Source organism: Podarcis vaucheri (assembly GCF_965113315.1).
Source record: "Podarcis vaucheri genome assembly, chromosome: 13".
Taxonomy (NCBI): domain Eukaryota; kingdom Metazoa; phylum Chordata; class Lepidosauria; order Squamata; family Lacertidae; genus Podarcis; species Podarcis vaucheri.
In genome coordinates, this window is record NC_138751.1 from 48,968,065 (window position 1) to 48,989,966 (window position 21,902).

At 47.3% G+C, this 21,902-nt stretch overlaps 1 protein-coding gene across 3 annotated transcripts; it reads right to left on the reverse strand.

The window, feature by feature from the left end:
* Window positions 1-2,596: 2,596 nt before the first annotated feature.
* On the reverse strand, window positions 2,597-21,902 carry THNSL2 (threonine synthase like 2). Of its 3 annotated transcripts, none has more exons than XM_082194978.1 (9): window positions 21,766-21,902; window positions 18,231-18,470; window positions 14,435-14,629; window positions 12,478-12,630; window positions 10,112-10,342; window positions 8,980-9,128; window positions 6,930-7,055; window positions 4,442-4,593; window positions 2,597-2,928 (listed from the first exon to the last, which is right to left on the reverse strand). In XM_082194978.1, the coding sequence occupies exons 2-9, from the start codon at window positions 18,451-18,453 to the stop codon at window positions 2,718-2,720; spliced, it is 1,440 nt and encodes a 479-aa protein (XP_082051104.1). In that variant the 5' UTR covers window positions 18,454-18,470; window positions 21,766-21,902; the 3' UTR covers window positions 2,597-2,717. The 3 variants fall into 3 exon arrangements, with proteins under 3 accessions (XP_082051104.1, XP_082051106.1, XP_082051105.1); XM_082194980.1 differs by having other exon boundaries at window positions 21,737-21,874; XM_082194979.1 differs by having other exon boundaries at window positions 21,644-21,781.

Consider the following 21,902-nt stretch of genomic DNA (forward strand, 5'->3'; position numbering starts at 1 on the left):
TGATGTGGCTGGCAGACTGGTGACTAGCAGTGCCCGCCAGGACCATATAACACTGGTCCTAAAGGATCTGCATTGGCTCCCAGTACGTTTCCGAGCACAATTCAAAGTGTTGCTGCTGATCTTTAAAGCCCTAAATGGCCTCTACCATGTAGACCTGAAGGAGCGTCTCCACCCCCATCGTCCAGCTCAGACACTGAGGTCCACCTCCGAGAGTCTTCTGGCAGTTTCCTCACTGCGAGAAGTGAGGTTCCAGGGAACCAGGCAGAGGGCCTTCTCGGTGGTGGCGCCCGCCCTGTGGAACGCCCTCCCAGCAGATGTCAAGGAAATAAAACAGCTATCTGACTTTTAGAAGACATTGTTGGAAGCCACCCAGAGTGGCTGGCGTAACCCAGTCAGATGAGTGGCATATAATAATAATAATAATAATAATAATAATAATAATAATAATGTGAGTTCACCATATTTCAGCATCCATTTGTGATTACTGTATTATATTTTTATGTTCTCGCGAAAATTGCCAGCATCCAAGATGCCTTTCTCCTGATAGACCCATTTTTCTATGCAATTTTGCTAATATACATATTTCGCAAGCAATTTTCACCAACCCAATGCATTACAGTGGTACCTTGGGATGCGAACGGGATCCGTTCCGGAGCCCCGTTCGAATCCTGAACAGAACGTAAGACGTGACAGCGTGTCTGCGTGTCGCCGCTTCCGCGCATGCGTGTCACGTCATTTTGAGCGTCTGCGCATGCACGAGCAGCAAAACCCGGAAGTAACACGCTCCGTTACTTCCGGGTTGCCGTGGAGCGAAACCCGAAAATACTTATCCTGAAGCATATTTATCCCAAGGTATGACTGTATTTTGGTACGTTGCTTTCTCTAATATGTGTATTTTCATGCACCCTTCCATCCAATACATTCATTTTTGTGTTTTATTTTACTGGAACTGGGCCACAAAATCTAAATAAGTGCAAAAATCAAAGGAGAGCAGCATTTCAATCCATATATCGTTTTGTGAACTGTGTATTAGGTTGGCTAGTATTAAAATGTGAATGGAACCAAATTCCTTGCCAACCACGCAAGAAGCAGAAGGTATTGCAGAGACTTGGCTCCGGGGTTTTACTTGCGTATAATTCAGACCCAAGGAAGTGAGTGTTCTTGAATCATTTCAGTTAGGATCAGAAGAGCTTTTAAACAAATCAAAGCTTAGGTGGCTCTGCCCCCTTGTGGCAAGATGCCACCCTTACATTTATGCTTTGTTGTTGTTTAGTCGTTTAGTCATGTCCAACTCTTCGTGACCCCATGGACCAGAGCACGCCTGGCACTCCTGTCTTCCACTGCCTCCCGCTCTTTGGTCAAACTCATGCTGGTAGCTTCGACAACACTGCCCAACCATCTAGTCCTCTGCCGTCCCCTTCTCCTTGCGCCCTCCATCTTTCCCAACATCAGGGTCTTTTCCAGGGAGTCTTCTCTTCTCATGAGGTGGCCAAAGTCTTGGAGCCTCAGCTTCAGGATCTGTCCTTCCAGTGAGCACTCAGGGCTGATTTCCTTCAGAATGGAGAGGTTTGATCTTCTTGCAGTCCATGGGACTCTCAAGAGTCTCCTCCAGCACCGTAATTCAAAAGCATCAATTTTTCGGCGATCAGCCTTCTTTATGGTCCAGCTCTCACTTCCATAGCAGAAACAATAGTTACAAGCTACTGGTCTCCGCAACCACAACAGGCACTGTGATTCCCCAGCAATTTGATTTCACCCCCAGAAGTGCACTCCATTGTATCTTGAGGCAGACAAATGCCAACAACAACTGCTCATCACTTTTAGCAGGTAATAGGCCCAGTATACCCAAAGAAGCGTCTCCACCCCCATTGTTCAGCCTGGACACTGAGGTCTAGCACCAAGGGCCTTCTGGCGGTTCCCTCACTGCAAGAAATCAGGTTACAGGGAAACAGGCAGAGGGCCTTCTCAGTGGTGGCGCCCGCCCTGTGGAACGCCCTCCCGTCCGATGTCAAGGAAATAAACAACTATTTGACTTTTAGAAGAAATCTGAAGGCAGCCCTGTTTAGAGAAGTTTTTAATGTTTGGTGTTTTTAATATTCTGTTCAGAGCAACCCAGAGTGACTGAGGAAACCCAGCCAGATGGGAGGGGTATAAATAATGAATTATTATGATGATGAATTGAAATGGAAAATGGAAATGCTATGAAATGTAGAATGCAGAATGTTTTGGTGTTTTTAATAATCTCTTGGGAGCTGCCCAGAGTGGCTGGGGAAACCCAGCCAGATTTGGGGGGGGGGGGGTATAAATTTATTATTACAGTGGTACCTCTGGTTGCAAAGAGCTCTGTTCGCAACCTGAGCAGAACGCCACCCGAGTCTGTGCATGTTGCGATTCACCAGTTCTGCGCATGCGCGTGACGTCATTTTGAGCATCTGCACATGCGCGAGCGGCGAAACCCGGAAGTAACCCTTTCTGGTATTTCCGGGTCGCCGCGGGACACAATCTGAAAACACGCAACCTGAAGCAAACGCAACACGAGGTATGACTGTACTATTGTTGTTGTTGTTGTTGATGATGATGATGATGATTTTGAAAGAACTGTGACACAACTATGCTTTATTCATTAGCGAAAGCAGCGCCAGCTTTCTTATCATATGCCTTGCACAAAAGTAGGAGGCTTCGATGGCGCAATCAACTAGGGGACTCGTTGCAAATGTTCAGCTTGGCGTAGGATTTCTCTGTTTCGCAACTGCTTCTATTTGCTGCCGCAGTAGTTTTGCCCAGTCATCGCCTCTCTTCAGGGCACAAGATCTGGTCTCCATGTCTTTCAGCTTCCGTATCTCAGGCGAGATGTCGAGGGTGAGATCGGCTTTGAGAACGGCATTTTCAAACTTCACAGGGGAGGCAGGAGCCAAGCAACACCTGGAACTGGAGCGGAAGAAAAGAGGAAATGAGCACATCTCAAACCTCAAAACGTCTCTGAAATTTGGACAGGACTGAATGGGTTCCGTCTCAAAGAATGCTCTTGCCACAGTAAATTTGTTGATCTTCAAATCCTTGTGGGTCCCTTCACATATTGCGCCCTAAACAGCTTTGGCCCTGTATACCTGAAGGAGCGTCTCCACCACCATCGTTCAGCCCGGACACTGAGGTTCAGCTCCGAGGGATGGGAAACTACAGGGAACCAGGCAGAGGGCCTTCTTGGTAGTGGCACCCGCCCTGTGGAACGCCCTCCCATCAGATGTCAAGGAGATAAATAACTACAAGCTAAATTTATAGTATTATCTCCCATGCTGCAGATGGGGGAGTGGATAATAATAATAATAATAATAATAATAATAATAATAATAATAATTTATTTATACCCTGCCCGTCTGGCTGGGTTTCCCCAGCCACTCTGGGCGGCTTCCAACCGAATATTAAAAACAATACAGCATCAGACATTAAAAACTTCCCTAAACAGGGCCGCCTTCAGTTGTCTTTTAAAAGTAAAATAGTTGTTTATTGCCTTGACATCTGCTGGGAGGGCGTTCCACAGGGCAGGTGCCACTACCAAGAAGGTCCTCTGCCTGGTTCCCTGTAACTTCACTTCTCGCAGCGAGGGAACCGCCAGAAAGCACTCAGTGCTGGACCTCAGTGTCCGGGATGGATGATGGGGGTGGAGACGCTCCTTCAGGTATGCAGGACTCAGGCATTTTAAGGCTTTAAAGGTTAGCACCTTTTTATCAACATCATTTTATGTTCTCAGGATGGGTATTATACTGGTAAGAAACAAAAAGCACAGGTTGTTGTTGTTGTTAATACTATGATTTTATTAATCTTATTATCGCTGCAATATAATTTATTTATGCAATTAATTAATAAATAATAAATATATTTTTAAAATTGCTATATTCATTTGCATGCTTTAGTATTGTAGTGGTTGGGAGTTACTCGTGCGTAATCCTGCCCTGTTTGGGCATTAGATTGCCTGGTTAAACCCTTCGGACTGCACAGCCCATCTCAGCATGGCTGCCCTTAGTCACTCGTAGAATCTGTCTGTGGGCGTTTCTTAAAGCGCTGCCAACATAAGAGCTGTTTGACGCCCAAGTGTCTCCGCCTCTCACTGCGCGGGAGTCTCCTGCGCAGGGTGGGCGTGGGCAGCGGGGTGCTTGGGCTCTCCTCACTAACTTCCAGCAAAGAGTCCTGGAGCCCCTGCACCTCCCTGTCCCGTTGCTCTCCTGGATCCCTGGTGTTACACTTATTCCCTTCCCCTTCTTCCCAGCTGAGTCTCCCCCTAGCGCTGGGACCTTCTCCTGCAGAATCAGAGACCCTCTCCTTCTCCCGTGCCTCTGATGTCAGTTCCCTGACAAGTATATTATAATAATACTACAATATTCTATAATATATATAATTCTGTAATAAGAAAGCTACTAAAGCGTGCAGACAAATTCATGCTTACATGCTTGGATGACAACTGGAGCGCTTATAATGGTAGCAAACAGCAGTGGCGGAATGGGGACAGAGGAGATAGCGGTTGTCCTCCCAGCAGCGTCTCATGGTTTGGACAATTTCTTCATCAGAGACTGAGCAAGACTTCAGACCTTCAGAAAGCTGCAACGAGACAGAGGACTCAGAAAGCTGTAACCAGACTCAGAGGATACAGCTGCAAATACAGTGGTACCTCAGGTTATATACGCTTCAGGTTACAGACTCCGCTAACCCAGAAATAGTACCCCAGGTTAAGAACTTTGCTTCAGGATGAGAACAGAAATTGTGCTCTGGTGGTGCGGCAGCAGCAGGAGGCCCCATTAGCTAAGGTGGTGCTTCAGGTTAAAAACAGTTTCAGGTTAATAACGGACCTCCAGAACGAATTAAGTTTTTAACCCGAGGTACCACTGTATTACGCTTTATGTACGTTTTTTCCACAGTGTTTTTAAATATATGTGTAGATTCCACCAGAGGGACGCGGGTGGCGCTGTGGGTTAAACCACAGAGCCTAGGACTTGCCGATCAGAAGGTCGGCGGTTCGAATCCCCGTGACGGGGTGAGCTCCCGTTGCTCGGTCCCTGCTCCTGCCAACCTAGCAGTTCGAAATCACGTCAAAGTGCAAGTAGATAAATATGGTATTTTTTGCACCATAACACTCACTTTTTTCCTCCTAGAAAGTAAGGGAAAATGTCTGTGCGTGTTATGGAGGGAATGCCTAAGGGTGGCTGGGGGGAACTGCTGCAGCCGTGAGCAGAGGATCCATGGTTTCCCTTCCTTCTCTCCTCCGTGGCTCGCTTTGAAACAGCGAAGCGGGAGAAGAGCCACTGAGTGGGGAGGAGAGAGGGACAGAGAGCCTGCTTCTTTAAAGGAGCAAAGCGGGAGAGGAGAGGAGCCGCTTACACAAGTGTAAGCGGCTCCTGTCCGGTTGGTTCCTTTAAAGCAAGCAGGCTCTCCGTCCCTCTCTCCTCCCCACTCAGCTCGCTACATAGCAGCAAAGTTTTTCAGCTCGCTAAGCCGGGGATGAGCGGGGAGGAGGAAGAAAAGCAGAGCCTGCTTGCTTTAAAGGAGCAAAGTGGGAGAGGAGAGGAGCCTTCTCCCCTTATACCCCTCTTCTGCATTATTAGCAGCATCCTTCTTCACCCACCCCACGTGTGTTCCTTCTCCCCTTAAACCCCTCTTCTGCATTATTAGCAGCATCCTTCTCCACACACCCCACGCATGCTTCTTCTCCCCTTATACCCCTCTTCTGCATTATTAACAGCATCCTTCTCCACCCACCCCACGCGTGTTCCTTGTCCCTTGAGTGCTTTTCCTTCCCTCCCCACTTAAAACGTGGTTACAAAGCACGGATCCACATGGATCCTCAGGATTTTTGCATTGGGCTACTCCAAACTCACTGTCAGATCACATGTCTGTGGCCACAGCATGAACCACAAAAATCATACACCAACTGTGTTAAGAATATTTTTTTTCTTGTTTTCCTCCTCTAAAACTAGGTGCGTGTTATGGTCGGGTGCATGTTATAGAGCGAAAAATATGGTAGGTACCGCTCCGGTGGGAAGGTAAACGGCATTTCCATGCGATGCTCTGGTTCTCCAGAAAGCGGCTTAGTCATGCTGGCCACATGACCCGGAAGCTGTGTGCCGGCTCCCTTGGCCAATAAAGCGAGATGAGCGCCACAACCCCAGAGTTGGTCACGACTGGACCTAATGTTCAGGGGTCCCTTTACCTTTACCTAGATTCCACCAGAGAAACTGTAGACATCACCTGCCCAGTGAACATCGCAACTGGTTGATTGGCACAGCTGCATCCTGCCATCCCTAAGCACTGCATTGATCACTGCATTGACTGGGGGCGGCCGCCGAGACCACATAACACCGGTCTTGAAAGACCTACATTGGCTCCCAGTACGTTTCCGAGCACAATTCAAAGTGTTGGTGCTGACCTTTAAAGCCCTAAACGTCCTTGGCCCAGTATACCTGAAGGAGCGTCTCCATCCCCATCGTTCTGCCCGGACGCTGAGGTCCAGCGCTGAGGGCCTTCTGGCGGTTCCCTCACTGTGAGAAGCAAAGCTACAGGGAACCAGGCAGAGGGCCTTCTTGGTAGTGTGCGCCCACCCTATGGAACGCCCTCCCACCAGATGTCAAAGCGATAAATAACTACCTGACATTTAGAAGACATCTTAAGGCAGCCCTGTTCAGGGAACTTTTTAACGTGTGATATTTTAATGTATTTTTGGTTTCTATGGAAGCCGCCCAGAGTGGCTGGGGAAACCCAGCCAGATGGGCGGGGTACAAATAATAAATTATTATTATTATTATATCTCCCCACCAATACCTCTCCTCTCCCTTCCAGGAAGCGATGCTTCTGACGTGAGGCCTGTTGCACGGCAGCCGCTCCTGAAAGAGAGCCTTCAAACTAAAAGCAAGCTGAAGAATCATAGGCAAATCATAACTAACCTTCTTTTGCAACTGGGACGGGAGCTGGACTTTTTTAGCGGAGTAAAATTCTTCCATCACACTTCGGACCAAGTTGCTGTCTGAGCCGGAGAACAGCCAAAAGATCCTTTCCATGTTGTAAGGTTCCTAGCAAAGGAAAAGATGGCACAAGCCGTTTTCTAGAAGGAGGTTTATGGTCAGAAGCAAGCAAGCATTTAGATGCGGGAAAGATTATGCAGGAGCCAAAGGAAATGGATTGCAGGAAAAAGGCACCCATCAACAAATCTCATTACAGTTGTACCTCGGGTTACAGACGCTTCAGGTTACAGACTCCGCTAACCCAGAAATAGTACCTCGGGTTAAGAACTTTGCTTCAGGATGAGAACAAAAATTGTGCAGTGGCAGCAGGAGGCCCCATTAGCTAAAGTGGTACCTCAGGTTAAGAACAGTTTCAGCTTAAGAATGGACCTCCAGAATGAATTAAGTACTTAACCCGAGGTACCATTGTAGACAGTCACATTCCAGAATACCCATAGGGCTATGGTGTGGCTCTAAATCAGGGAGAGAGATCAGATTTTTCAGGACTACAGCTCCCATAATCCCTGACCTCTGGATATGGCTGATGGGAGTTGGAGTCCAACAGCACCCGGAGAGCCATGGTTTCTCCATCCCTTCTCTATATAGTTCAAGGGAACGGTCTTAGGATCTTGAGGCAGCTGAGTCACTCTGCAAGGACTTCCTTCACCAACCAGGGCTTCATCCAGGAAGAACATCCCAACAGACTTCCCCAAACTAACTCTCGGTGTTTCCCTCACTACCTTTTCCCTTGAGAAAGGGAGGAAATTGGCTGTCAAACTGGCAGTCAAACTCAGGCACCAGTTCTTGCCCAGTAGTTCCTGCAAAAAGCCAGCTGGAATGGAAGCCATATGTGGCTGGTTCCTAAGCAGAGCCACAGCCCATTTCTTCCTCTGCGTCAGCCTGATGGAATAGCCGATGATGATTGACAAATGGGGGAGAGAGGAGGCCAATGGAGCTGATCTCCCAGCAAGGCTGATGGAATGGCCCATCAATGGAGAATGACTGGGGGAGGCTCAGGGAGCTATAATAATAATAATTTATTATTTATGCCCCACCCATCTGGCTGGGCTTCCCCAGCCACTCTGGGCAGCTTCCAACCAAATATTAAAATACAGTAATGCATCAAACATTAAAAGCTTCCCTAAACAGGGCTGCCTTCAGATGTCTTCTAAAAGTCTTGGTAGTTGTTGTTCTCTTTGACATCTGATGGGAGGGCGTTCCACAGGGAGGGTGCCACCACCGAGAAGGCCCTCTGCCTGGTTCCCTGTAACTTGGCTTCTGGCAGTGAGGGAACCGCCAGAAGGCCCTTGGAGCTGGACCTCAGTGTCTGGGCAGAACGATGGGGGTGGAGACGCTCCTTCAGGTATACTGGGCCGAGGCCGTTTTGGGCTTCAAAGGTCACCGCCAACCCTTTGAATTGTGCTCGGAAACGTACTGGGAGCCAATTGTAGGTCTTTCAAGACCGGTGTTATGTGGTCTCGGCAGCCGCTCCCAGTCACCAGTCTAGCTGCCGCATTCTGGATTAATTGCAGTTTCCGGGTCACCTTCAAAGGTAGCCCCACGTAGAGCGCATTGCAGTTGTCCAAGCGGGAGATGACTAGAGCATGCACCACTCTGGCGAGGCAGTCTGTGGGCAGGTAGAGCCTCAGCCTGCGTACCAGATGGAGCTGGTAAACAGCTGCCCTGGACACAGAATTGACCTGCGCCTCCATGGACAGCGGCGAGTCCAAAATGACTCCCAGGCTGCCCACCTGGTCCTTCAGGGGCACAGATACCCCATTCAGGACCAGGGAGTCCTCCACACCTGCCTGCCTTCTGTCCCCGTACTTCTGTCTTGTCAGGATTCGACCTCAATCTGTTAGCCACCATCCATCCTCCAACCACCTCCAGACACTCACACAGGACCATCACTGGTTCTGATTTGAAAGAGAGGTTGAGCTTGTCTTCACATTTCTACCATACTAAACAGCACGTTCCTCTCCAGGTAAATTACCTGAATATCCATTGCTGAAGCCAGTGTTGACTTCACAGACCTGGACAATGAGAAATCACCCTGTTGGATAGCTCTGTGTACCACATCGTTGTCATTTACCACTGCCACGAGATCAACGGGGAGCCCCATCTTCTGTGCAAGACATCCAGCTGGACCAAAGAAACAAACCATCAGTAATTTGTACCACAGATCTCCTTACATAAAGCAGCTGCACAATATGGTTCCGAAATCATTTCAACTATTCTATTTGATCTGATTGTCAATACTGAATACAGTTGTGATTGGTGATATTGGAAGTTGGTGGCATTTTACTGTTAATTTAATTGCTATGTTTTATGGTTATATGTTTTGCATGGTTCCTTGTCTGTCATCCATGAGTGATGAAAGCCAGCCAAATTATGCAAAACAGCAAAACTGCAGAAATATGTAAAGCATGCACTCCGCTCTGCTTATGTAATTTATGCAGGTTGCAGAATTTAGTTGTTCTGGTTACATAAACTGGCTGTATTCCAGCTGCCCAATCCCAGGTCTATGACAATTAAACATAGGGGCTCAGTCAATGCCTGCGGCTCAGTGAGCCACGATGAACTAGGAGAAATATTCAGCAAACCTCAGAAATTTGGCCAGATTGTTTAGGAGTACTAAAGGTAAAGGTACCCCTGACCATTAGGTCTAGTCGTGGATGACTCTGGGGTTGCAGCACCGAGGGAGCCGGCATACAGCTTCCGGGTTATGTGGCCAGAATGACAATGCCGCTTCTGGCGAACCAGAGCAGCGCACGGAAACACCGTTTACCTTCCTGCCGGAGTGGTACCTATTTATCTACTTGCACTTTGACGTGCTTTCAAACTTCTAGGTTGGCAGGAGCAGGGACAGAGCAACGGGAACTCACCCCGTCGCAGGGATTCGAACCGCCAACCTTCTGATCGGCAAGTCCTAGGCTCTGTGGTTTAACCCACAGCACCCTTTAGGAGTACTAGGTTTGCACTAAAGTAGCAAAATAAAAAGTTGTCTTTGACGTGCTGCTCGTTTTACAGCTCCTCCCATCTCCAGCGATGAAACTTTCAGACAGGTCCAGCAGAATTCATCACAACTCAAGGAAGCGTTTTGGTGTTGTTGTTTTTTTGCTAACCTGTGAGATTTCCTCCTCCCCCAGTTGGAACAACCACCTCCACAACTGGCAGCGGAGCAGCATCCATAGATGGAGCACACCGGAAGTAGGCGTAGAAAAAATGAGCAATCTGCACCAGAATTCTGGACCAGTTGATCGAATTCAGACTCATCAGGTTGTGTCTTCTTGAAAAATCCTCATCCGCAAACAGTTCTTTGATGGGCTCATCAATTTCATCACTGTTGCCTTCAGCTGGAGGGAGAAGCAGGGATGGAAGACGCAAGCATGAAAAGTGCTACATCAGTCGTGTCACAGAAGAGTGCCTCGCTCCACTGCACCATTGCCAGCCCAGAGGAGAAGGGGATGGTGAAGGAAGTGGGGCACCAAAGATTGTAAAAGGACCTACCAGTTAATGGTGAGGGGTTGAGGATGAAATCTGTAAACTAAAATTTAAACCTCCCGTCCCATGTGCGTATGTGAGAGAAATACAGTCATACTTCATGATACGTCCGCTTCATGTTACATTCTTTCAGGTTACGTCCCGCGGCGACCCGGAAGTACCAGAAAGGGTTACTTCTAGGTTTCGATGCTCGCGCATACGCAGAAATGCAAAATGACGTCATGCGCATGCGCAGAAGCGGCAAATCGCAACCCGCACATGCGCAGAAACAGCGCTGCAGGTTGCGCTCTTTTCATGTTGCGAATGGGCCTGCAGAACGGATCCCATTCACAACCAGAGGTACCATCGTACGAGAGTAATCAGGCTATGAAGCACTTTTAGCAGAGTAAAAACACTTTGTGCTTTTTACTGGGCTCTGAGCAGAGGCCAGGCATGTATGTCTGCTCACATTGCTGGCTTGAAAAGAAAAAACAGATAGAGGCTAGGAGGAAGGAGAAAAGATTAAGATCCTTTGCCCTATTTCCCAGCACAGGGTGTAGGGAATACAATCGTACCTTGGTTGTCAAACGCCCTGGAACTCAGACGTTTTGGCTCCCGAACGATGCAAACCTGAAAGTGAGTGTTCCGGTTTGCAAACATTCTTTTGGAACCCGAATGTCCAATTGGGCTCCCAAGGCTTCTGATTGGCTGCAGGAAGCCAATCAGAATCCATGTTTTGGTTTCTGAATGTTTTGGAAGTCAAACGGACTTCCAGAACGGATTCCATTCAATTTCCTAAGTACAACTGTATAACATCACACAGATCTGTCTTCTCTAGGAATAAAGGAACTCTGTGAGTCTTAACCCCTTCATATACTTATTTAGCAAACATACGGTAATTGTGATTTTGACTGCAGATTTCCCAACACTGGCAGTGGTCCATTGAGTTCAGTACTGTCTACACCGAGAGCAGCCAACATGGTGCCATTCAGTGTTCTGGCTGAAAAGAAAGCTCTGTGCATAGCCTTCTAGAATAATCATGATATCCAAGGATGCTTAGGCAGACTGGGATTTTGTCTCCCTTTTTACGTTTCCCTCTTAACAATGAAATCACTCTCAGACTGTTTAAGTAAACAAGAAAAATGCAAGGTTTGCTCACTTGGCAAAGTCTTGCCAGGATTCAATAAATACAGTGATAAAAATCAGGCAGGTAATAATTCTTAAAAGTTACAAAAGTCCATAGTCCAAAATGGAGTGAGCTCCCTGTTGGAGCACTCACAGACATCCTACCCCATTGCAGGTAAAGAGAAGAGTGTGCAGTGACTGAAAGTAGAAAACATTAAGTTTCGGTTGTTCACCTTCCGACCACACAAGTTTAGAGGATGTGATAGTTTGGGATTATCTACCAATCGTGCATTTGTAACTTGGCTGCATATCCTCACACAGACTTTAATACTTATCACCAGTGCTTTTTTTCTATAAAAAAAAAGTTTAGGGGTACTCTCATTTTCCTACTCATATTGAAACAGGTAAAGGGAAAGGTACCCCTGACCGTTAGGTCCAGTCGTGGACGACTCTGGTTTTGCGCGCTCATCTCGCGCTATAGGCGGAGGGAGCCGGCGTTTGTCCGCAGACAGTTTTTCCGGGTCATGTGGCCAGCCTTCCCGCCGGAGCAGTACCTATTTATCTACTTGCACTTTGAGGTGCTTTTGAACTGCTAGGTTGGCAGGAGCAGGGACCAAGCAACGGGAGCTCACCCCGTCACAGGGTTCAAACCACCGACCTTCTGATTGGCAAGCCCTAAGCTCCGTGGTTTAGACCACAGCGCCACCCACGTCCCCCATATTGAAATACTGCCCCTCAATGAGGCCAAACTTAGATTTACAAAATGTTTAGGGGCATGCGTGCCCCCAGAGAAAAGCACTGCACACCACTACTGCCCACTAGGCAACAAATCCACAAGGACCGAACCCAGAAGCATTCTGAAGTTAAAAATGGAGTCGCTCACTGATAAACACGTGGACGTTGTCTTCAACCACTGTCGTCATCTGCCGCTCTTGCACCTGAGTGCAGAGGCCGCGTGGCAGCAGAACAAATATGTCCATGTTCTTTTCACCCCGGACACTTTCAATGGCTGAACTCCCAGTATCCCCTGAAGTCCCTGTTTAGAAAAAATAACCAAGACTGTTAAAGACTTGCTGGGAGTCTGCAAGGTCAGAGGGAAAGAAGGCGCACTCCAGGCTAAGCAACTGACTCCCAGGAAACACCATCAATAACGCTGATCCACTTTTAGGTTCCCACTCCCATGGTATGACAATTTCCCACCTACCCATTTCGACTCTCTGGCACCCTATCTGCATAACCTAGCAATTCTAAAATATAGATGTGCTTTTACTCTCGCAGGATTGAATGTCTTGCCCTTGGCTGTACTTGAGTGACCATTCCAACAGATTCCACATGAAAAACGTTTATGTCCCTGTGGATATAGCAGTACTCTTTATAAAGACTTGAGGAATGAGGTTATCACCCCTCTTTTATTGTCCATTCTGCATCGCCCAGACACTGCCACAGTGTCCTTTGTCTTGGCAGATCAAGATGAGTCGGTGACAGCAAACAGCTCTTGTTTATTCACAGGCCAGAACTGAACTGAAGGGTTCAGCCAGCCTGCTTATATAGAACTCCACTACAACGCTACAGTAACCATTTCCTGCAACTATCCCATCGCTGAACATCACTTTCAATCCCCTATTTGCATATGTGGACCTGAGTGAAAACTATCTACAGTATCCCCCTGCTGGCCCAGGGTGAGAACTTCAGTACATAACAGGCTGCAAGGTTTTTAGCTGGGGCAATCAGAATAAGATCCACTATTTGGCTATTGATTCAAAACCCTGAAATGTATTTTATATACCGTATTTTTTGCACCATAACACTCACTTTTGATTCTCCACTATTGATTCCAACCAACTGGGATCTAAAATACATATTGCTTCCGACAGTGGAGCTTTGTGGCTAGTAGCCAAGGACTGCCTTATCCTCCATGAACTTGTTTAATCGTCTTTTAAAGCCAGCCAAATTTATGGCCATGGCCGATAAAGTCCCAACCACAGAAGAACGGCAGATCAAGTTGATGGATTATGCCAAAATGGCAAAAATGGCTGGAAGAATCAGAAATCAGGAAGACAGAAATTTCAAGGAGTGGGGAAAAATCTGATTTAAATAAAAAATTCAGATTTTATTTTATTTTTTAAAAAATCATTGATTTTTATCTGCCCTGTTCCTTACTCTCTACTCTGTCGAAGTGCCCAAAATATGCAGCCCGTGGCAGTGGGTTATAGAACACACGAGAATGGGCCTAAATGCAAATACATAACTTCCAGGCCAGGGGAAAAGAAGTACCGTATTTTTCGCCCCATAAGACGCACCGGCCCATAGGACGCACCTAGTTTTTTGGGGGGAAATAAAGGGGGGGAAATTTATTTTCCCCCCAGGTGCGCTGCGCTAATCCCGAAGCTTGGGGCGTGCGGAGCTCAGCGCACCCCAAGCTTCTGGGTGCCGGCAAGCAGTCCGCTAGCCGTGGGAGATCCGCGCAGCTCTCCCAGGGTTAGCGGAGCACTGCACTAATCCCGAAGCTTGGGGCGTGCGGAGCTCAGCGCGCCCCAAGCTTCTGGGTGCAGGCAAGCTCTCCGCTAGCCCTGGGAGAGCTGGGTCTCCCACAGCTAGCGGATAGCTTCCTGAATCCTGGAGAGCGAGAGGGGTCGGTGTGTAACGACCCCCCTTGCTCTCCAGGCTTCAGCGAAAGCCTGCATTCGCCCCATAAGACACACACACATTTCCCCTTCATTTTTGGAGGGGGAAAAGTGCGTCTTATAGGGCGAAAAATACGGTAATAAATGGATTTTGAGCAAAGGCAGCACATTATTAAAAAACGAGCAGAAATCCATTAGTCCTAGCTGCAAACATACCCACTAGAATTGTGACATGCTTCTTCTTCTTCTTCAGGAAATATTGCAGGAACTGCCCCGTGCAGGACAAGGAGAGGTCCTTGAACGCGTATGTTACGCCGTGCCACAACTCCAGAACATTTAAGCCCTTCTCCAGTCTTGACAGGTGAACAATATCTTTGTGCCTGAACCTGCTGAATGCTCTGTCAATCAGGTCTAGCGGAAGACGACAAGTCAAAAGACATCGTTAGCTTGGAACCATGAAAGAAAATATGGCGAAACAATACCAACAATAATTGAATGGCAGATGCTCATGATAGAATATTTCCAACTAGCAAAAAGTAAGAGGAGCTTGAAATCAAAATATATATGGAGAATGGAAAATATTTAAGGAATATATAAGATTATATTGTACAAATAATACCATCTTAGCAGAACTGGAATTATACCTGTAAGCAAAAATGAATGAAACGAATATTTTAGTGGGATACATGAAAAAGGATATAATGTGAAGCTGTGTGATAAAATTATGATTATATAAACAGTATAATGAGAATGATTGGAAGTTTTATGCATAATTTGATGGTTATGATTCGGCATAAATTTTTGGTTCTTTTTCTTTTCTTTTTTATCTTTTTATCTTCTTTTTTCTTGTTCTTATGTCTTGATGTGTGTGTGTGTTTTGTATTCAATTCTCTTATACTTACCTTCATTGTAAATGATCTGTATTTTAAACCAATAAAGATTTACCATGGGGGGGTTAAAAATGGCACAGCAATATATTGGCCCTTCAGACATATTAACATAACGGTCAAGTCAAGTTTTACCTCAGTAATGCTGCACTCCAGAATAAGGGCAGCAATATTTAATTAGGGGAAATGCAATGCCAGTGGTCCAGAAATTTAGGCTAATCTTTGTGGTCAGACAAAAGAGGTGTAGCAAGCAGAACCCTGGTTCATCCCATCTAGAGGAGCTGGGGGCACTGTTATACAGTGGTTCCACTCCTTTCTCCTGGGCCGTGTCCAGAAAGTGGGGGGGTGAGTGTTCAGACCCCTGGGCTCTCACTTGTGGGGTGCCTCGGGGTTCCGTTTTCTCCCCTATGCTTTTTAATATCTATATGAAGCCGCTGGGAGAGATCATCAGGGGGTTTGGGCTGGGTGTTCATCAGTATGCGGATGATACCCAGCTCTACCTCTCCTTTAAATCAGAACCAGCGAAGGCGGTGAAGGTCCTGTGTGAGTGTCTGGAGGCGGCTGGAGGATGGATGGCGGCTAACAGATTGAGGTTGAACCTTGACAAGACAGAAGTACTGTTTTGGGGGAAGGGGGTGGGCAGGTGTGGGGGATTCCCTGGTCCTGAATGGGGTAACGGTGCCCCTGAAGGACCAGGTGCGCAGCCTGGGAGTCATTTTGGACTCACAGCTGTCCATGGAGGCACAGGTCAAATCTCTGTCCAGGGCAGCTGTTTACCAGCTCCATCTGGTACGTAGGCTGAGACCCTATCTGCCCGTGGACTGTCTCGCCAGAGTGGTGCATGCTCTGGTTATCTCCCGCTTGGACTACTGCAATGCGCTCTACGTGGGGCTACCTTTGAAGGTGACCCGGAAACTACAACTAATCCAGTATGCGGCAGCTACACTTGGTGACTCGGAGCAGCCGCCAAGACCATATAACACCGGTCTTGAAAGACCTACATTGGCTCCCAGTACGTTTCCAAGCACAATTCAAAGTGTTGATGCTGACCTTTAAAGCCCTAAACGGCCTCGGTTCTGTATACCTGAAGGAGCGTCTCCACCCCCATCGTTCAGCCCGGACACTGAGGTCCAGCGCCGAGGGCTTTCTGGTGGTTCCCTCATTGCGAGAAGTGAGGTTTCAAGGAACCAGGCAGAGGGCCTTCTTGGTGGTGGCACCCGCCCTGTGGAACACCCTCCCTTCAGATGTGAAGGAAATAAGCAGCTATCTTATCTTTAAAAGACATTTGAAGGCAGCCCTGTTTAGCAAAGCTTTTAATATTTAATGCTGTATTGTTTTTAACACTTGATTGGGAGCCGCCCAATATGGTCTGAAGCTCAACTGGGGTCTTGCATCCCAATCCCCAATACTATTTGGCTGGTCAGAGATATTCTTTCCTGCTGGTTCCAATAGAACAGGCATAGGCAAACTCGGCCTTCCAGATGTTTTGGGGCTACAACTCCCATCATCCCTAGCTAACAGGACCAGTGGTCAGGGATGATGGGAGTTGTAGTCCCAAAACATCTGGAGGGCCGAGTTTGCCTATGCCTGTGATAGAACTTTTGTTGGGAACGCAGCACAGAAGGAAAGGGTTAACCCCACCCCCTGGCTGCTGCTTCTTGCACTTTTGATCTTGATCCTCACCCACGACTGCTACAGTCAACCCTCGGTTGTCGAACTTAACCCATTCCGGAAGCCCGTCCGGCTTCCAAAATGTTCGACAACCCAGGCGTGACTTCCGATTGGCTGTAGGAGCTTCCTGCACTCAAGCAGAAGCCGAGTCGGACGTTCGACTTCCAAAAAATGTTCGAAAACTGGAACACTTAATTCTGAGCTGGAATGTACGGTAACGAAGGCAATAGGGAGTCAAGGTTTGACTGTATTTCCTGTTTAAAAGAACAAGAACCCAACTTTAGCACCCTCTCACTGAAATTTCAAACTGCCCTGAAGACAGGGACCTGAGATTTTGTTGCACAAGGCACACTGATAAAGTTGAATAAAACACGACTATATGGAACTTGCCAGACTGACCGGAGAGAAGAGACGGTGGAAGAAGACTGGAAGAAGTTTAAGGAATATTTGGAAAAATAGGTTAATATTTAAATCTTAGAAAACTTTGGAAGTGGATATAGGTTGTAGGGTTAGAAGTAGAAGATAGGGTATTTTAAAATAGTATTATTTGTAAGTGATAAAATGTGAAGTTATTTTAAGTGTGATTAAAAAAAAAGATGGTTAGAAATTATGATATATGTAAACTGCTAAAGATGAAGTAAAATGAAAATCAAGTAGGTGGGACTTGGGGAAGTCCACTTAACAATGTTTTGAAAAATAAGGATATGACAAGAATTTGTTCATATTGTTTGTCTTTTCTGTTTGTGTTTTTTATTTGTGTTATAAAATGAATAAAAAAATGGGGGGGGGGAGATAAAGTTGAATAAAACACAATAAGAATAATCAATACTACCAGCACATCTACCGCTGCTGTCGAGTCACCCGAAATTAATTACATTATACGAAAGGGAGCAAATAACATTTTCCCATGAAATAAATCTAACATACCGTATTTTTCATCCCATAGGACGCACCGGCCCATAGGACACATCAAGTTTTTTGGGGGGGAAATAAAGGGGGGGGAATTATTTTTCCCCCAGGCGCTTGTGGGGCCGGCAGCGGGGAGAAGCACTCTTCTCCCCGCCGCCTGCCTTCAGATCAGGTCCGGGGACAGCGGGAAGACGCGCTGCGCCTCCCCACTGTCCCCGGAGCTTGCGGGGCTGGCGGCGGGGTCTCCCCACCGTCAGCCTCCAAACCACTTCGGGAGACAGCGGGATGGCAGCGTTCCGCCTCCCTCTGTCCCCCGACCTTGTGGGGCTGGCGCTGGGGCTCTCCTGAAGCCTGGAGAGAGAGAGGGGTCGGTGCGCACCAACCCCTCTCGCTCTCCAGGCTTCAGTGAAAGCCTGCATTTGCCCCATAGGACGCACACACATTTCCCCTTCATTTTTGGAGGGGAAAAAGTGCGTCCTATAGGGCAAAAAATACGGTAGTTTTGAAGGCTGTCAAATCTCAATAGCCGATCTGGATTCATTTACCATTTAGTTCCGCTTCCGGAATAAGCTCAGGCGAAATGAAGAGAGAGCACAATTGCTTCACCAGTTCTGGGTAAGAGAAGCTGCTCCATTTTCGAAGTGTGGCAGAGTCTAAAGCTGGGATTTTTTGAGGCATGAAAAGACCGCCATCACTTGCATAGCCTGATAAAAGAGCACCTTCAAAATCGACACTTCCAGCTCCTCCTCGCGTGCTGACATACCTCATGTTTCCGTTCTTGGTCCCTGCAACACACAAAGCAATTACAGCAAATTATCTTCAGACCTGAAGATCTTCAGACTATGGATACATCTCATAACTTTTGCCTTCCTGTGTATTTCTAGCAACCAGAAAGAAACCAGATTTGGCAATCCTGAACCAGAAACAATCAATCAGTCAATCAAATACCTTTATTGGCACCTCAGTATAAAACATTTCAATTAACTGGAATAATGAAAAAGACAAGGGTGAAGCTATCAAGGGTTAAAAGGTCACACTATGGTTGTGTGCATTTGGATATCCAGGCACAGGAAAACTCAGCCCTCCAGATGTTTTGGGACTACAACTCCCATCATCCCTAGCTAACAGGACCAGTGGTCAGGGATGATGGGAGTTGTAGTCCCAAAACATCTGGAGGGCCGAGTTTGCCTATGCCTGTGCTATACCCTGTCTAATTCCCAAAAGGATAGTTCATTGGGAACCATATCGGGTAAGACTGTGGCTAAAAAGGAAGCTACTAAAGCAGTAATATCTTCGTCCTGATCTGCCAGGAGAAACCTTCTTTGGCTTCTTCTCAGAGCTGTGGGCCAGAGGTCCAACATTTTGCTCAGCATCAGTTGGCGAGGTCTGCTGTGCAAAGGGCAATCTAAGAGAATGTGGTCCATTGAATCTTGTACTTCTCGATTGCAGGCACACAAACAGGCTTGAATGGAATGTGTGAGAATCTGCCAGGGCCAGATTTAGGTTTGATGAGGCCCTAAGCTACTGAAGGTAACGGGGCCCTTATATAGAATCATAGAATCATAGAGTTGGAAGAGACCACAAGGGCCATCGAGTCCAACCCCCTGCCAAGCAGGAAACACCATCAGAGCACTCCTGACATATGGTTGTCAAGCCTCTGCTTAAAGACCTCCAAAGAAGGAGACTCCACCACATTCCTTGGCAGCAAATTCCACTGTCGAACAGCTCTTACTGTTATATGTCCAGCTGTCCTTTGTTGTCAACAAATGGTCGCTGTTTTTTGTGTTGAACACCGTATTTTTTGCTCCATAAGACGCAACCGACCATAAGACGCACCCAGATTTTAGAGGAGGAAAACAAGAAAAAAATATTCTGAACGAAACATTGGATGTATGATTTTTGTGGTTCATGCTGTGGCCACAGACATGATATGCTATAGCTTGTTTAGCTTACAGTGGTACCTCAGGTTAAGTACTTAATTCGTTCCGGAGGTCCGTTCTTAACCTGAAACTGTTCTTAGCCTGAAGCACCACTTTAGCTAATGGGGCCTCCTGCTGCTGCCGCGCCGCCAGAGCACGATTTCTGTTCTCATCCTGGAGCAAAGTTCTTAACCCGAGGTACTATTTCTGGGTTAGCGGAGTCTGTAACCTGAAGCGTATGTAAACCCGAGGTACCACTGTATATGTAAATCCAGCACTGGACTCTGCCTTTGATCACTGCAGAGGCGAAAGCATTTAGTCTCGCAAGCATAAAAGCTCTTTGATGGGAAGGGAGTAGGAGATCCTTTAAATATTTGGCACAGGCTGAACCAAAATTATTCATGGGGTGCATGGGCGAAAGTCTCCATTTATAGCAAACTGGAGGTGGTGGAAGGAAATTTTTCAAATTTGGAGAAAGAGGGTCCATGGCATTTACTGAAAATTGCCAGCTACACTAATCCAACACTCATGCCTTGCATTTTGATGGCTCACTTGTTTTGCCTGAAATGCCAGAACTTTGATTTTTGCTGGCTTCCAGCAAAGCGCCAACAGCGTCCAATTAGCCCAGCTTGAGTTGCAAACTGCAGCTGATCTCAAGAATGAGGTTCAAAGTTCAGCAGCACTGAACGACTGGCCTCATCGGGGCGGCATGATGAGTACCAGATAAAAGCCTGCACTTTGGCCTTGCCTGAAATCAGTGTTGTTGTTTTTCAGGGCTGCATGTCGTTCTTTGCAGGAACTGGTAGAAAATGTACGACCGACAACAAAGCAGAAGACATTTGCCAAGAGTCTTAGGGGATGGACATGGTTACAGAGTTATCTGTGCTGCATAGGCTACATTTATGTGCTGTCTTTTTGTTAGCCCTGGTCTCTCGGCTCCTAGTTCAGCTCTCCAGCCAATACACCGCACTGGTTGTGTGTGTGTGTTTATAAATGGATTACAGGCATGACACAACTGGAAAATGAGCATCCTCGGGTACCAGACCTTTTGTACTGCTCCATTATGGGTAGGAGAGAGAGTCACTGCAAGGAGACAGGCCTGGGAAGGGAGAAGCCAAAGGGCTTCAGCTGAGTCAATGGAGTGGAATGGGATTCACTTGTGTCACCTTTCCCTCTGATGTTACCTGGTGTGGTTAATTTTGAGGCTCCCATCAAAGGCTTTGCAATTGGAAAAAGGAGGGGGGGGTCAAATATCAACTTTATTTTCCATCTTACTGCAGGTTTCATTTCATTTCCCAAAATAAAATTTCATTTTACAGTTTATTAGTGTTTATATTCTGAATTGGATATACAGCATATGACCCAATGGGCGTTGCCAGGATTTTTGTTAGGGGAGGCCAGGCCTTTTGTTGGGGGAGAACAGAATCTCAGTAATAATAATAATAATAATAATAATAATAATAATAATAATAATTTATACCCCGCCCATCTGGCTGGGTCTCCCCAGCCACTCTGGGCGGCTTCCAACAAAACACTAAAATACAATAGCTATGTACAGTGGTACCTCGGGTTAAGTAAAGGTACTTAATTTGTTCCGGAGGTCCGTTCTGAACCTGAAACTGTTCTTAACCTGAAGCACCACTTTAGCTAATGGGGCCTCCTGCTGCTGCTGCGCTGCCAGAGCACGATTTCTGTTCTCATCCTGAAGCAAAGTTCTTAACCCGAGGTACTATTTCTGGGTTAGCGGAGTCTGCAACCTGAAGCATATGTAACCCGAGGTACCACTGTATTTGTACTGATTGGGGAGGGGCAGCCGCCCCTCCCTTCTCCCACCTTGGCTACACCCATGATATGGGCGCACCCAAATCTTTTAAGGCCTCCAAAGGTCTCAGTCCGGCCCTGAACGCTCTGCACCTGCTCAGGAGCACTCTCGCCCTGTGATCATAACGGGATGGAGAGAAAGATGCCAGAGCCGAGTCCCCACGGTGAGCCACAAGTTGAATTCCCAAGACACGCGTGTTGCGCTGCTACAAACCCACCCGGTTCCCGGGGCGGGCGCGCAACGGGCCACTCCGCTCCGAGCGCGCAAAAGCGCGCAGAACTTGGAGGCTCCCTCTCGCGTGGGAACGCACTTTGGAGTCAAGGCAACTCCGTTTCCTACCGGCTGCACGGAGCCCTCGCTGGCGCAGATCCTTCCCCTTCCTCCGGGGAGGCGAGGCTCTTTGCAAAAGCAACCGACAGGCCGGAGATCCGGAGATCTGCTGGGCGGATCGCAAAAACCCCTAGAGGTAAAGGAGC

Bases quoted from the DNA above. Each gene is read 5' to 3' on its own strand.
- THNSL2 (XM_082194978.1), bottom strand. From the start codon at position 18,453: ATGAGGTATGTCAGCACGCGAGGAGGAGCTGGAAGTGTCGATTTTGAA. The intron at 9,129-10,111 runs GTTAGCAAAAAA...TCTTTGGTCCAG, and splicing joins GGGAGGAGGAAATCTCACAG to CTGGATGTCTTGCACAGAAG. The intron at 4,594-6,929 runs GTTAGTTATGAT...GTCTCGTTGCAG, and splicing joins CGTCCCAGTTGCAAAAGAAG to CTTTCTGAAGGTCTGAAGTC.